The sequence below is a fragment of the Hylobates moloch genome, unplaced genomic scaffold, assembly GCF_009828535.3.
Source record: "Hylobates moloch isolate HMO894 unplaced genomic scaffold, HMol_V3 SCAFFOLD_1, whole genome shotgun sequence".
Classification (NCBI taxonomy): domain Eukaryota; kingdom Metazoa; phylum Chordata; class Mammalia; order Primates; family Hylobatidae; genus Hylobates; species Hylobates moloch.
This window is the reverse complement of record NW_026652276.1, coordinates 195,914,699-195,929,128: the sequence shown is the minus strand read 5'-3', so window position 1 is coordinate 195,929,128 and position 14,430 is coordinate 195,914,699. Positions and strand designations below refer to the sequence as shown.

The 14,430-nt window shown below is 37.0% G+C and overlaps 1 protein-coding gene and 1 long non-coding RNA gene across 2 annotated transcripts in view; one reads left to right on the top strand and one right to left on the bottom strand.

Annotated features, from left to right (window-relative positions):
* Positions 1 to 13,763, bottom strand: part of LOC116809654 (uncharacterized) — a 48,640-nt gene extending 34,877 nt beyond the window's left edge. The window contains exon 1 of the long non-coding RNA XR_004369924.2: positions 13,612 to 13,763. This is a non-coding gene — a long non-coding RNA (uncharacterized LOC116809654). The remainder of the gene's footprint in view (positions 1 to 13,611) is intronic.
* On the top strand, positions 155 to 655 carry LOC116809652 (large ribosomal subunit protein eL21-like). The gene has a single exon (XM_032753502.2). The coding sequence runs from the start codon at positions 155 to 157 to the stop codon at positions 623 to 625; it is 471 nt and encodes a 156-aa protein (XP_032609393.1). The 3' UTR covers positions 626 to 655.
* Positions 13,764 to 14,430: the final 667 nt, after the last annotated feature.

Below are 14,430 nucleotides of genomic sequence, written 5' to 3'. Positions count from 1 at the left end.
ATAATGTTAGAATAGCTTCATTGAAAAGCAGTGTAAACAGCTTCATTGAAAAGTAATGCTAGAGGGAGGCAATAAACCCTCTCATTCTGTAATTAAGAATTTTAATAGATAAGGCCTTTTGGCTGGAACCGCCATCTTCTAGTAATTCACCAAAATGACGAACAAAAAAGGAAAGAGGAGAGGCACCCGATATATGTTCTCTAGGCCTTTTAGAAAACATGGAGTTGTTCCTTTGGCCACGTATATGCGAATCTATAAGAAAGGTGATATTGTAGACATCAAGGGAATGGGTACTGTTGAAAAAGGAATGCCCCACAAGTGTTACCATGGCAAAACTGGAAGAGTCCACAATGTTCCCCAGCATGCTGTTGGCATTGTTGTAAACAAACAAGTTAAGGGCAAGATTCTTGCCAAGAGAATTAATGTGCGTATTGAGCACATTAAGCACTCTAAGAGCCGAGACAGCTTCCTGAAACGTGTGAAGGAAAATGATCAGAAAAAGAAAGAAGCCAAAGAGAAAGTTACCTGGGTTCAACTAAAGCGCCAGCCTGCTCCACCCAGAGAAGCACACTTTGTGAGAACCAATGGGAAGGAGCCTGAGCTGCTGGAACCTATTCCCTATTAATTCATGGCATAATAGGTGTTAAAAAAAAATAAAATAAAGGACCTCTGTTTTTCAAAATTTATTAATTCATTCCATACAATTTTCCAGATCAGGACATTGACATGAAAATGTATTTTCTACAAAAAATTTCTTGTTCCACTTTTATTTAAAAAAAACTAACAGGTTTTTCCAATTTTTTAATATTTCTGCTAGTAGAAAAAGGTTTTCAGTTACTCGACAGATACACCTTATCTTATACTGCAATTCTCTCAGGCAATGCATACACATTTTGTGTCCTTTCACAGTGCAGTTCACTTGGAGACAAAAGCAAGAAGAATTTGTTTCACTTGAGCTATTCCTTTTTAACATATGCTTTCCAGCTGACTAACGTTATCTTTAAAATTGTAACAGTCAAAAGGGCATCAGCCATAACCATCAAAATTGTTATAGTTTTTTTTTTAGCATGATAATGCTCAATGAAGGGACTATAAATTTGTTATAATTTTTCATTAATGTTCTAGCATTCATAGTATGTCATGTATATAGATAGCCCTATAATTACCTACAAATTAACTATATTAAAAGATACCTTGATTTAAAATATCATGTTCAAAAACTACCTCTATGAAATATTACCACTGGAGAAAAAATTCTTATGTTACCATTCTAAATAAGAATATCTCATTGGCCTTGCTGTTAAAAGAACAATAGAAGACTAATTAGCTCAACTATGTATTAGTCCCAGCGAGGGAACCCCAAAGCCCACAGTAATTTTGACATAGATGTATGCCACATGATACCTTTATTATATGCTAATGATATTTGACCAGGAAACATAATAAAACTTCTTTAAAAATTCAGTCAGAGGCCGGATGCAGTGGCTCACGCCTGTAATCCCAGCATTTTGGGAGGCCGAGGTGGGTGGATCACGAAGTCAGGAGTTCAAGACCAGCCTGGCCAACATGGTGAAACCCTGTCTCTACTAAAGAAACAAAAAATTAGCCGGGCGTATTGGCGTGCACTTGTAATCCCAGCTACTCGAGAGGCTGAGGCAGGAGAATTACTTGAACCTGGGAGGCGGAGGTTGCAGTGAGCCAAGGTCGCACCACTGCACTCCAGCCTGGGCGACAGGGTCAGACTCTGTCTCAAAAAAAAAAAAAAGAACGATTTTATTATAATTCTAAATACAAAAAAAACTTTGTGTTTACTATAAGTTCTTTTAACATATTTGCTAATTCAGTTATGTTCTGTGCATCTCTGCTTTACAACCAATCTAGTATCTTTTTTAGCTGAAATAACTATTTTATCATCTCTAAATGTCCACTAATAATATGTTGAAGGATATAGAACTGTATACAGTCAGCTAACAAAGGATTTAGTGTTTCATTCATTTTTTGTCCATGATTGTTACTGCATTGAATATGGTCCATTATACCTTCCCTTCTTTTCTGAAGAATTTCATCAGGAGATACAGATATATTTAATGTATTAGACAGAAGGAGACTTTTTGGTTGTTGGTGATGGTGGGTGGTTTTTAAACAATATCAGAAATATAGCTTGGAAATTTTAAAATACGCATCTCGGATCACAAATGTTGAAAATTAGCTGATGACACCCTCTGTTTTTTTTCTATTCTGCTACACTGAAATTCTGTGAGGTGAGAGTTATTTCTAGTTTGTTTACCTCTGTATCTTTAGCATTCTGCACAGCATCTAGCCTTTGATCAATATTTACCGAATATGTTTATTATTGAATAAAGGAAGAAGCGAATGCTAAAATTCTAGATTGCAAGGAGCAACAAAGCAGATATTCGTTTTAATAAATTTTCCTGGTGTGTCATCTACCTTCCAAAATTAAACATCAAATAACATTATGTGTGGCTGTTGTTGGAAAACGATGATGATTGTGTAAAGCATTTCATTCAGCCTTGGCTTTATTTGGGAATCACCTGGGAAGTTTTAAAAAATACTGTTGTCTGAGTCCCATCCCCAGTGATTTCATTATAATTGGCCTGGGGTGTGGCCTGGGATTGGGATTTTTCCACTAGAATCTCTAAGAGTTTCTAGTGTGCAACTAAGATTGAGAACCACTGTTATATATGACATAAAGACAACTATGAAGAAGGGACATTTCAGAACACCTAACTTACAATCTTAATTTATGAAAATACAAAGGAGCTTTATTTTTAAAGCCAATTTTAGATAACAATAAATCGATTCCATTTCTGGGTGACATACCAGCACACACATACAGAAATAAATCCTTAAACACTTTCTTTTGTTCTTTTCCTTTTTTGTAGTTCAAAGAGAAACAAAGTATAAAAACACACTCATCAAAAGAGCTAAACTTGGCCTACTCCTTGAATAATAACAACATATTTATATGTAAAGATAAAAAGCTTGGGAAGGGGAGAAACGAGTGGAGAGGGGATACTGTTCCTAAACCTACAGTTGGAAATGACCTATTTCCCACAGTATCAAAGAATCAGAAAATGTAAACACACTCATGTGCTTTTCTGCTCAGCTATCTGCTTGCTGGCCTGACTCTTCCAACTGTTGGCTTTGATTACTTAACTCCTCCTACCTGTTCATCCAACAACTCTGGAACCAATCTCGTCACAAACCTAGAATTTAAGAAGCCTAATCCTATAACTCAGAAGCTCAACCCTTTGCTATTCCAATCTGATTTGGGGCTCTGGTTCCTGTCAGTGGATTCCTATCTTGTATCCTCATGTGTGAGTCCCTGCTGTCAAAGACTTTTACCTGATTATGCACCAGTCCTTTCAGCAGGGTTATTTTCTTACTTGGTTTCTCCCACTTCTGGGGAACTGGAACCAGAATACTGCTCTTTGTATTCTCCAGAAGGTCCAAGGTTTTTTTTTTTTGTTATTTATTTATTTATTTATTTTTTTTAGAAACAGTATAACTTTGGGGCCAAGATTACCAAGCAGCAGAATTGATAGCCACCTACACAGTGTAATGTATGGAACTACAAATAGCCCCCACAAAACATACCCCAAAATATCTGCTGAAGTACCTCTGCTAAAAATGGATGTACTTCTGTTCAACAAATTCATTGAGTATGCTAGGGCTATTATTATGGAAGCTATGTTTTCCAAATGGAAAACTGGGGTGCATCTTGAGAGTAACTAGCACTAGGAGAGGGTATCTCATGCCAAGCTCAGTAAATCCAGAAGTAACTAACCATTTTTCCCAAAGCATTCTTTTCGGTCATTCATACACTAGTCCTTGAGGTTTTTCTTGCTCCAAATTCTGGAAGTCTTACTGCATTTCAGTACAGGGAAGAGTGATCTAAGTCCTGACGCCAGAAATATTTAGAGGAAAAAATAGCTGTGGAAAGTGTTCAGGCAAAGGGTAGTAATTCAAACACAGTATTTAATCTTTTAATCTGTAATCTTTCCATTTATTGGCTGTATGAAAAGGAGGAGAATTTTTTTTCCACAGAATTATTTTATCATCTGGAAATAATAATTCCTATTTGACAGAGTTGTTATGAGAATCAGATTAAATAATGCACCCAAGACAGTGCCCAGAAAATTAGGTACGAAAATGCAATTCCTATCATAATAATTAATACTGTTGCTAAGAATAGAAATTACCTTCCATGTGTCTTCAAAAGCACATAAAAGTTTGTTTCATCATTTCTCAAAGACTCTTAATGTGTGAAGTCTAAAATTCTCTACGAACAGTTAAATATTGGTGAAAATGTAGATTACTACTTTTGCAGCTAACCCCCTCCCAAGATGATGCCTCAGCTAAAGATGTAACAGATAATATTAATTTCTGAGAGAGAAAGGAGAGCTAACAAGAGGATGTTTCCAACTACTTAAAGCTTTTTTTTTTTTTTTTTTTTTGATACAGAGTCTGGCTCTGTCACCCAGGCTGGATGGATTGCAGGGGCATGATCTCGGCCCACTGCAAGCTCCACCTCCTGGGTTCACACCATTCTCCTGCTTCAGCTTCTGGAGTAGCTGGGACTACAGGCACCCGCCACTTACGCCCTGCTAATTTTTGTATTTTTAGTAGAGATGGGGTTTCATTGTGTTAGCCAGGATGGTCTCGATCTCCTCACCTCGTGATCTGCCCTCCTCGGCTTCCCAAAGTGCTGGGATTACAGGCGTGAGCCACTGCGCCTGGCCCAAAAGCACATAAAAGTTTGTTTCATTGTTTCCCAAAGACTCTTAATCTGTGAAGTCTAAAATTCTCTACCAATAGTTAAATGTTGGTGAAAATGTTGAATACCACTTTTGCAGCTAACCCCCTCCCAAGATGATGCCTCAGCTAAAAATGTAACAGATAATATTAATTTCTGAAAGAGAAAGGAGAGCTAACAAGATGACGTTTCCAACCCTTATATCCACAGCAGCATTGCTTCAATTCCAAAAGCTCTTCATATGCAGCTACCAGGCAGGTTAAGAGTTTAGTGCATTGTTATTATGACATGGTCTTTTGACAAGAACAATCAGCTATTGTTGGTAAGTGAAAGTTGAAAAGATCGAATTGGTCAAATAAAACCACTTTCTGCTGGGAATGCAATTGAGAAAGGCAACAGTCAAAACACTGCCAAGGTGATTCACGATGTTGGAATGTTATCTGGAGTGGGTCAGAGGAAATGTTCCAATGGTGTCATGGTTTACAGCTCAACTTCAAATTTAGGTTCTGATAATCTTTTAGCTGAAAGTCCCCAGTCATGCTCAAAACAGAGTAAAGACCATAAAGTCTTGTTGAATGTTTATCATTTATAAAAGGGAACAGCAAAGCTGCATAATGGTTCTGCTTTAAATTCTCTATTGTCAAGGATAAATAAGTGCTATTCCTATGTTATCATAAAATAGAATTGTCTGCTTTATTTTTGATGTACTGAGGTTTTTAAAAATTTGTTTCTATTTGGCAATCCCAGGTTCTTACTGAAAGTAATTGTTTTGTGATAAATGTGGGTGATTTATTTGGAACTATAGGAAAGTTATTAATATATAATATAACTGTAGCATTTAAAGAAATCAGCAAACCCAGCATCTGGAAAGCTCTAGTAAAGCAAGCTAGCTGGAGACAGTTTATCAAGTAGCCAAGGTCTTTTGATTATGGAAGAAACTGCTTGCTGGGTCCATGCTAAGAGGAAAGGAAACAGGGAGCATGAGAAGATGATTTCTTTATTCAATTCTATCAGATTAGTATTATTAATGGATTGCTTATGACTTTCAGAAAATTCAGCTGGAAAATCAGAAAAGCTCCCTCTAAGTGTTTTCTCTCAAGCTACCCTGAAATATTGGAAGTGATCAACACCTGTCGCTTATTTAGTCATCCAGTAAATTCATCCAATGCCAGTCATTCATTTATAGCATCCAGTATATTAAATGGTAAGTAACACACCCCATGAGTGGAGGAAGTCAGAAAGAGATCAAATTAATAACTAATTTGCTGAAGAAAGTTTGTATCACGGCTTAGAACTGTGGCCAAAATTAGCCTTCCTACTCCACTTTCCCAATATTTGACTTTGGCTTCCACCCAATAGGTAAAATACGATTTGCAAAGTGATAGCAACCTGGCCTGTGACACATGCTTTTCCATGCTTGCCCTCAGGGAACTCAGAGAACTGGGATACAGAAAGACAGCCTTCTAGATTTGCTTTGCAAAGGCAGACCCTTGATGCTGACCCAGACGTGATTTTTGTGTGTGTGAAGCCATAAAGAGTAGCAGAAACCATGCATACACCAGACAAATAGATCCTAAACTAAACTAAACATTTCCATAAAGGCTGGGACAGGCTTGTTCATGGCTGTGTGTCGATCTATTTTCCTTGTGGAACAGGAGGGATTAAAAATGTTCTTAATCAATATTGCCTCCTCCTGGTAGGTGCAGAGAATGCTCCCTTTCCTTTCTATGGAAATGTGAGGAGTGAGTGTATAATCATCTCTCAACAATATTTTTGCTAAGTACGAATGATGAGCAGGAGTTCGTCAAGAATATGACAAAGAGAAAAGCTGATAGATATTATAAGTAGAGAACTAAGTCTTCCAAGACTGGAAACTAGGATGTGAAGAGGGATGGGGGTAGAAGAGGGGAGGAAGATGAGATGAAAGAGTAAGAAGTGACCCTTAGATTCCTGATCCATCGCTCCAGAAATTCTGATTCAGTGTGCTTAGACAGTGGGGTTTGAGGATTAATTTCAAGTGCCCACTTGACTGGGTTGAGGAATACCCAAATAGCTGGAAAAGCATTATTTCTTGAGATGTCTTTGACGATGTTTCTTGGAGAGATTAGCACTTATGTCAGTGGACCAAAGTAGTAAAGATCAGCTTTCACCAGTGTGAGTGACCATCATTCCATCTGTTGAGGGCCTTCATAAAACAAAAAGGCAGAGGAAAGACGAATTCTCTCACTGTTCAAAGGTGGGATGTGCATCTTCTCCTGCCCTCAGACATCAGAACTCCAGGTTCTCAGGCCTTCAGACTCTGGGGCTTGCACCAGTGGCCCCAAGCTCTCAGGCCCTTGGCCTTAGACTGACAGCTGTACTTTTGGCTGCCCTGATTCTCCCAGGCTTTTAGATTCAGACTGAATTAACCTCTGGTTTTTCTGGTTCTTCAGTTGCAGACAGCATATGGTGGGGCTTCTCAGCCTCCATAATCATGTGAGTCAACTCCAATAATAAATCCCTTCATGCCTGTATATATCCAGTTGGGTCTGTTTCTCTGAAGAACCCTGATGAATACATAGGACCATGGAAATGTAATTGTTTGTTTGTGTGTTTGTTTTTTAAACAGATCAACTAATTCTAAAATAGGTAAACCCCACGTTGAGAATCTCTCTTCTAGGTTGTGAAGAGATTTTAAAGAATTTAAACCAAGAATTAAAGTGGGAGAGAAAGGAAGGGTAAATATCAAAGAGAAAGGTTCTGTCTAGAGTGACTGAGCAGATGGTGCGGCTATTAACCTAGACTAGACACATATCTTGAGAAAACTTTACATTCTAAAATAAAATATTCAGTTTACGTTTAAAGTTATCTACTCACTCCTGGATGAAGTCAGAGTTCAGTTATGTTGTAATTTATAAACACTAAGTGACAAAAGACAATGAAGATAAAATTTGGCCTTTCTGTCAAATGGGGTCATCTGTGCTACTCTTGGTCTTTGGGCTAGCCAGTCTACAGATAACCAACAGTTACTCAGCCAAGTTCTAACGGGAGTGAGTATACGTCATGCTCATCCTGTTTCTAACAGGACATTGTCATACCCATCACTGCTTCACCAAGTTTCCAGAACCAAACACTGGTCTAGTTGAAGAATACAAAGTTCTTTATTTTTTATTTTTTACTTTTTAAATTTTTATTATTATACTTTAAGTTCTAGGGTACATGTGCACAACGTGCAGGTTTGTTACATATGTATACATGTGCCATGTTGGTGTGCCGCACCCATTAACTCGTCATTTACATTAGGTATCTCTCCTAATGCTATCCCTCCCCCCTCCCCCCACCCCACAACAGACCCCCGTGTGTGATGTCCCCCTTCCTGTGTCCAAGTGTTCTCATTGTTCGATTTCCACCTATGAGTGAGAACATGCGATGTTTGGTTTTTTGTCCTTGTGATAGTTTGCTGAGAATGATGGTTTCCAGCTTCATCCATGTCCCTACAAAGGACATGAACTCATCATTTTTTATGGCTGCATAGTATTCCAAGGTGTATATGTGCCACATTTTCTTAATCCAATCTGTCATTGTTGGACATCTGGGTTGGTTCCAGGTCTTTGCTATTGTGAATAGTGCAGCAATAAACATACGTGTGCATGTGTCTTTATACCAGCATGATTTATAATTCTTTGGGTATATACCCAGTAATGGGACGGCTGGGTCAAATGAGAATATGAAGTTCTTTTATAGCAGGGTAGAGCAAAATTCACCAGAGTGGCCAAGTGTGGGAGTTATTTTTGGCCTCTCTGGCTAACGACAAGGGCCTTCTGGAAAAGACTGATATACCCTCTCCTGGCTCCCTCCCTCCTCACTACTGGCCTCAATCCTTTACATAGTCTCTTCTTCACCTTTGCCCCACATTTAGTGTCAGATTCCCTTTTCTTCCCTGTAATTGAAGGCTGTAGCAAGTCCCTATCCCAACCCTTGAAAAACTCAAGCTCTGACTAGAAACTCTAAGAGGGTCTTCTGAAATAGAGAGTTGGCTACTGAGAAGTGGGAGAGCAGGTATTCATTGAAATTCACTTTCTCTACGAGTAAAATTTCTCACTAGGTACATAGGAAACAAGCAAGACCAACACATGTAGTTGTGCAAGTTGGAAAGGCTGTGCTCTGCACAAATGCCCAAATGAAGGAACACACAGAGGCTGAACTCCAGCCCACACTTTGTTCCTCTAGCCATGTGTCCTGACATAAGATTGCATCTACCTAGAGGCATCTCTTTTGCTTTTTGGCTCAAAAATCCACCTGGCCCAGAAATGGCCCTAGAGCAAGATTCATCAAGATTAGCCTTTATTTACTGTGAAAGGCTTGTCTCATGCCAGACCCTACCCTGCACTAAAACACTTACATCAACTGTAAATTGCTTTCCTCTAGTCTTCATCATCAATTTGTGTTAGATACAATAATTGACAAGAGCAATTTGTTATTTTCTACTCCAAATAAGTAAAACATGATTCTATTGCTGTAGGAGTATACCATCTAACAAGTTAGAAAACATGTACACAAATAACTAATCAAAATAGTGACATATGAAAAGCACAAAGTCTTTCATGAGTTTGGAAAGTTTCTTCTAACAGCGGAAGTTTTCCAGGAAACAGTATCATTTAAGCAGCCATTGAGAGGTGGACAAAATTTTAATAGCAGATGGGACAGCATTGTGTGCAGAACAAACTTAGCCCAAAGGCAAGATTGTCAACAAGCATGGAGACTAGGGAAACTGTAGTACTTTCAGGGAGGCTGCAAATCATTCAAGAGTGAGTGAAAGTAAGGGAAAATATTACTACAGTGATCAAAAGAGAAGGTCCGGAAGACTGCGCACAATTTCACCCCGTGATTTGAAGCCATGCAGCCCAGAACTGCCTGCATGACCACTTTGGCTTCTTCTACCAGAAAAGCTTCATTTTATCTGTTATACATGCCGGTGTCAGAAGCCAAAAAGAAAAAAAAATGTGAAATCCACTTGTCTAATCTGACTTCGTCTTTCAGATGGAGATACAGGAAAAGATACAAGAGTCCTAGCCAGCATCACATAACTAGTTAATAGCAGTCCAGGACTAGAACACAAGGCTTTAGGTATTTTCACTTCCCAGCTACTCATACTAGAATACTAATATTCTCTGGTACATAGGACAGTGTACTAGAAAACAGGTTGAGCTAAAAAGAGTTTACATAGCACATTTCCTGGAGCATGGATTTACTTTGATGAGAAATAAGTAAAAGTATTTTTTCCTATTAAAATAAAATGCACAAATTTTTAAGATAAAAGTATTATTGGTTATATTAGGTATTCCAGATTCCTGGGATATATTGTGATTATTGCTGGCGATAGAGGTATTTGGATGGAACATTTTATGAGGCAATTTGTTATAAGGCTGGAGAAATAGTTTGTTGCCAAATTATTGAGGGCCTTAAATATTACGCTCGAGGGTTGAATGCAGTTTACATAACAAGACATTTCTAAAACTCTGAAATGAAATTATTGGATCTAATTTATGTTTTAATTGCCTTGCTTAAATGTCCGTGTTGCTTATTTCTTTTATATAAGGTGTGAGCCTTGTCTTTGCCTTTGTTTCTACTGTTGTTGACATGGAGGCAAATAATTTCATTAGCTGGGGTTTGTTTTTCTTTTTCCCATCCTCGTTTTGTTTTTCCTAATTTACAGATTCTTTGAACTTCTTTTGGATTTGAGGTGAGACCCAAGCTTTAGAGTAGCACAATTCCTTCCAAAGATTTCTTTCTGCTGAGTATAAGAAACTAAAAAAAAAATCTGATGGCTGAGGGAGACACTCCTGTTAAAAAGGTCTTTTTAAGATTCCACCTCCTGTATTAGGGGAGGTTTGTAGAGTCAAAAGTTCCTGAGAATAGATGACCCTGATTTGCCTTGGAAGGTTTGATCATGGAAGATTCTGTGGCTGCAATTGCTCTGTCCAGCACCGTGTGCACGCTTTGGAATTTAAATTTAGAGATCATTTAGTCTCTGCAACTATGTCTGGGGAAACTTCCAAATCAATAGTCTGCTTTCTTTCAAAGGCTAGACAAAAATTTGCAAAATATCATCCAGTTTTCTCTTTATAGGTTGAATAAGGTAAAAATGCACACTAGCTCAACGAAGCAAAATTCAAAGCTGCCCTAATTACAGTGAAGCAGTCCCTTAGCCTCCTGGATGATGTATCTTATATATTTTCTCAGGAAACAAGGATCAAGAAACTCCATCTGGATTGAAACTGGTTTTTCTGGATAATTTAAAAATGTTTATATCATTTTAATATATCACCGTAAAATATTAGCTCAGACTCTCAAAAGGACGAAGTAGCTTTTATGGTTAAGTTGATGTTTACTTCAAAACTAATATTATTATATGATTAAAAGAAAATATAAAAATTTACTGCATAGAATCAGTTTCTGACATTTTTACTGTCTAAAATGTTTAAAATTTGCGAGAGCTCATACAAATGCAATTCAAGGGTAGTAATCAGAATGCCAAAATCCAGGAGTTCTTTCATTCCCATAAATTGTTTCTTAAAAGGTAGAATTTAACAACAGCTTCATGTAGGATGTTCTGTTGCATTACTAAGGATAACTTTAATCAATAAATATATTTTCTAACTTTACTGAAAAATTCTAAATTCCTGTTTCTCTTACTTTTCAAATGTCATGTATTTTGTGGTGTTTTCTTATTAATGCTATTGTTTAAAAATGAGGCCCAGAGAGTCCTGATCTCAGCAAATATCTTGGTGAATATACTGTTGCTTTGGGGCAAGTACAACTTAATATTCATAACTCTTAGAATTGCAGAAGCGGAAAGTGAAAAGAATCATTGTGATTCCCAGGGTTTAGGTATTGGGGCTAAATAACTGATGTGAACAACTTATCAGGGGATTGGCAACATTATTAAAGTATCATGTAAAAGCCACGATTACTCTGAGTTTCAAAAATCCAGGGAAAGGAAAACTCTAGTACTAGTTGACATTTCAATAAAATATGGCTAAGAAGAAAATGCCTTGTATCAATAGATCCTCAATGGACTAGTTTTGAGCAAAACAATAAAGCAGAGACAAAGCAGTAAAATGAAAGTATATTCCAGTGATGACACTTGCAATCTGAAAATCAATTAAGGCAATTTTGGAACAACATGGAATTAAGTAATTTTATGAGAAGTTTAAATGAGAACCAAGTAAATGAGGTACCTGTGCACGGTAGCACTTCTGCTCACAAAGTGTTACTGCTGTCTCCCCACAGTGTTCACCAAAGTCGTTCCAGACACTAGCGAATTTTTGAAGTTAGTTTTTCTACTCCATGAAATTAATGTTATGCAGTGTATATCACAGTGGACAGCATAACTAAGAACTGTAAGGAATTCTTAGGGTTTTAGGGATGTGGGTAAATTTTTTTCTGGAGAAGACCAAAATTAGCTCTTTACTTTTAAGAAAGACTATTTCATTGAAAATCAAGAAATATGAAAGGATATTACATATATGTATTTCTGTCTCTGTTCATCTATTTTAATATTTCTTTAATATTTCAAACAATGGCCATGCACCATTTATATTCCTATAAATTCATGTATCATTTGTAAATTTGTAAACTGAGGATGACACAAACAAAAAGATTTATTATGCTGAAAAATAGAAAACTGAGATGAGTTTAACAGTATGGAGAGGAAGAAGTAACTTTACAATTTCTAAGAATATTTTTAATACTGCATATTCCACCCCAATTTGGAGAAATCTGGACTAAGAGTAAATAGGCAGACTCAACCACAGTCTCTAAAGTGAAATTCAGAGGAAAATGTTAAAATGTTCTAGATAGAAGAGAAGTAGATAAAAGAGAATTTGATCATATTCTATATGAGAATTGAAAACATCTAGCAGAGTTACTGATGTAAAGCATTCAAAAAAAAACCTAGAAATAAATGGCATGGCAACTATAAAAACATTCTATATGGAAAAAAATAATAGAAAGAAATAAGCAAATAAGAAATCTATTCTGGAAGGAAACAATCTAAAATGAGAGGATAACTCCCCATGAGAACTTTATTCTCCCTTCTATAGGAGATTATAAGAACATAATTTTTTAAAGAAGGGCATTAAGAAAATGATAAATGGGAGCTAAATTCCAGAACAAAGGAAGCAACTTATGGAGCAAAAGCCACTATCACAGAATTAATAAATAAGTTAGACAAAGTTATGTCCAACAAGAAAAAAATAGGCACAGTAAAATATCAAACTACTAAGGAAAAGAGTATAATTATGGTGACTCTACACCAGAAAAAATATTTAGATTACTGTGATTCAAAGGCAATAATAGGTAGAAACAGCAGATAAAAAGAAATGTAAATCCAGCAAAATAAAAATTCGTTGTCCCTAAAATAGGTAAGTCAACTAAGGCGACAGAAAAAGGCTTCCAAGAATAATCAAGCAAAATAAGGAAGAATTGAATTACAGAACATCAAAAAGATTCCTTACAGTCTAGGAACATTTTCTACAGCAATCTAAACTAAAAAAGTCCAGATGAAGTTTTAAACTTTGTAGGTAAAGAAATTATTCTTTAGCCAGAAAAAACTGTGTGTGTGTGTGTGTGTGTGTTTGTGTGCGTGTGCACGCACATGTATATGTGTATGTAAATAATGAGAGGTGAAATGTCAGACTGGTCTTAGACTTCTACTAAATCCAATGTCAAAAGAAATCAGAAGATAGGGGAACAAATGTTAGCAACCTTCAATAGTGTTTCAGTATGTTTTGTGTTGCTATAACAGAATACCACAAGCTGGGTAATTTATAAAGAAAAGAAATATTTCTTACAGTTCTGGAAGCTGAGAAGTCCAAGGTCGAGCAGGCCACGTCTGGCAAGGGGCTTCTTGCTGTGTCATCCCATGGCAGAAGGTGGAAGGACAAGAGAGCATGAGAGCAAGCCAGCAAGAGAGGGCCAAACTCCCTTTAATAACGGGCCACTTCCTTGATACCAACATCGGTCCGTTCAAGAGGGCAGAGCCCTGGTGACCTAATCACCTCTTAATGGTCCCACCTCTTAATACCATCACAATGGCAATTAAATTTCAACATCAGTTTTGAAGGGGACATGCAAACCATAGCAAGTAGGAAAGACTGTAATTAAAGATTATTATGTCCAACTGAGGTTGTCAAACAAACATAAGGGCAACAGAAAGACATTTTATAAACAAAAACAGCAACAACCAAAAAAATAGTCAGGGAATATACAAGTCATGAGCCCTTTCTGTAAAAAAGGAAAGAAATCACTTGATGTCAAAAATCCAACCAAAGATGCTTGATTGGAGATGCTGGAGTAAAAGACGAAAGGCATCTGTCAACACACAAAGACAGTGAAGCAGTAAAGAAAGCATGAATGAAAATGTATATGCAGCCAAATTATCATTCAAGAATAAAGGAAACCAGAAGACATTCTCATTCATGGAGGAAATGAAACAAGTATGAACCTTCTGGAGAAAAAAAAAATAGAGCAGGCAAAACAAACAAACAAAAAAAACCCACTTAATGTAACAAAAAAAACCTACTTTGTCCCAAGAGATGACCTTTACTAAAGTGCAGAACTGAAAAACAATGGTAAAAGGACAGCAAGTTTTGAATCCACTAAAATAAAAA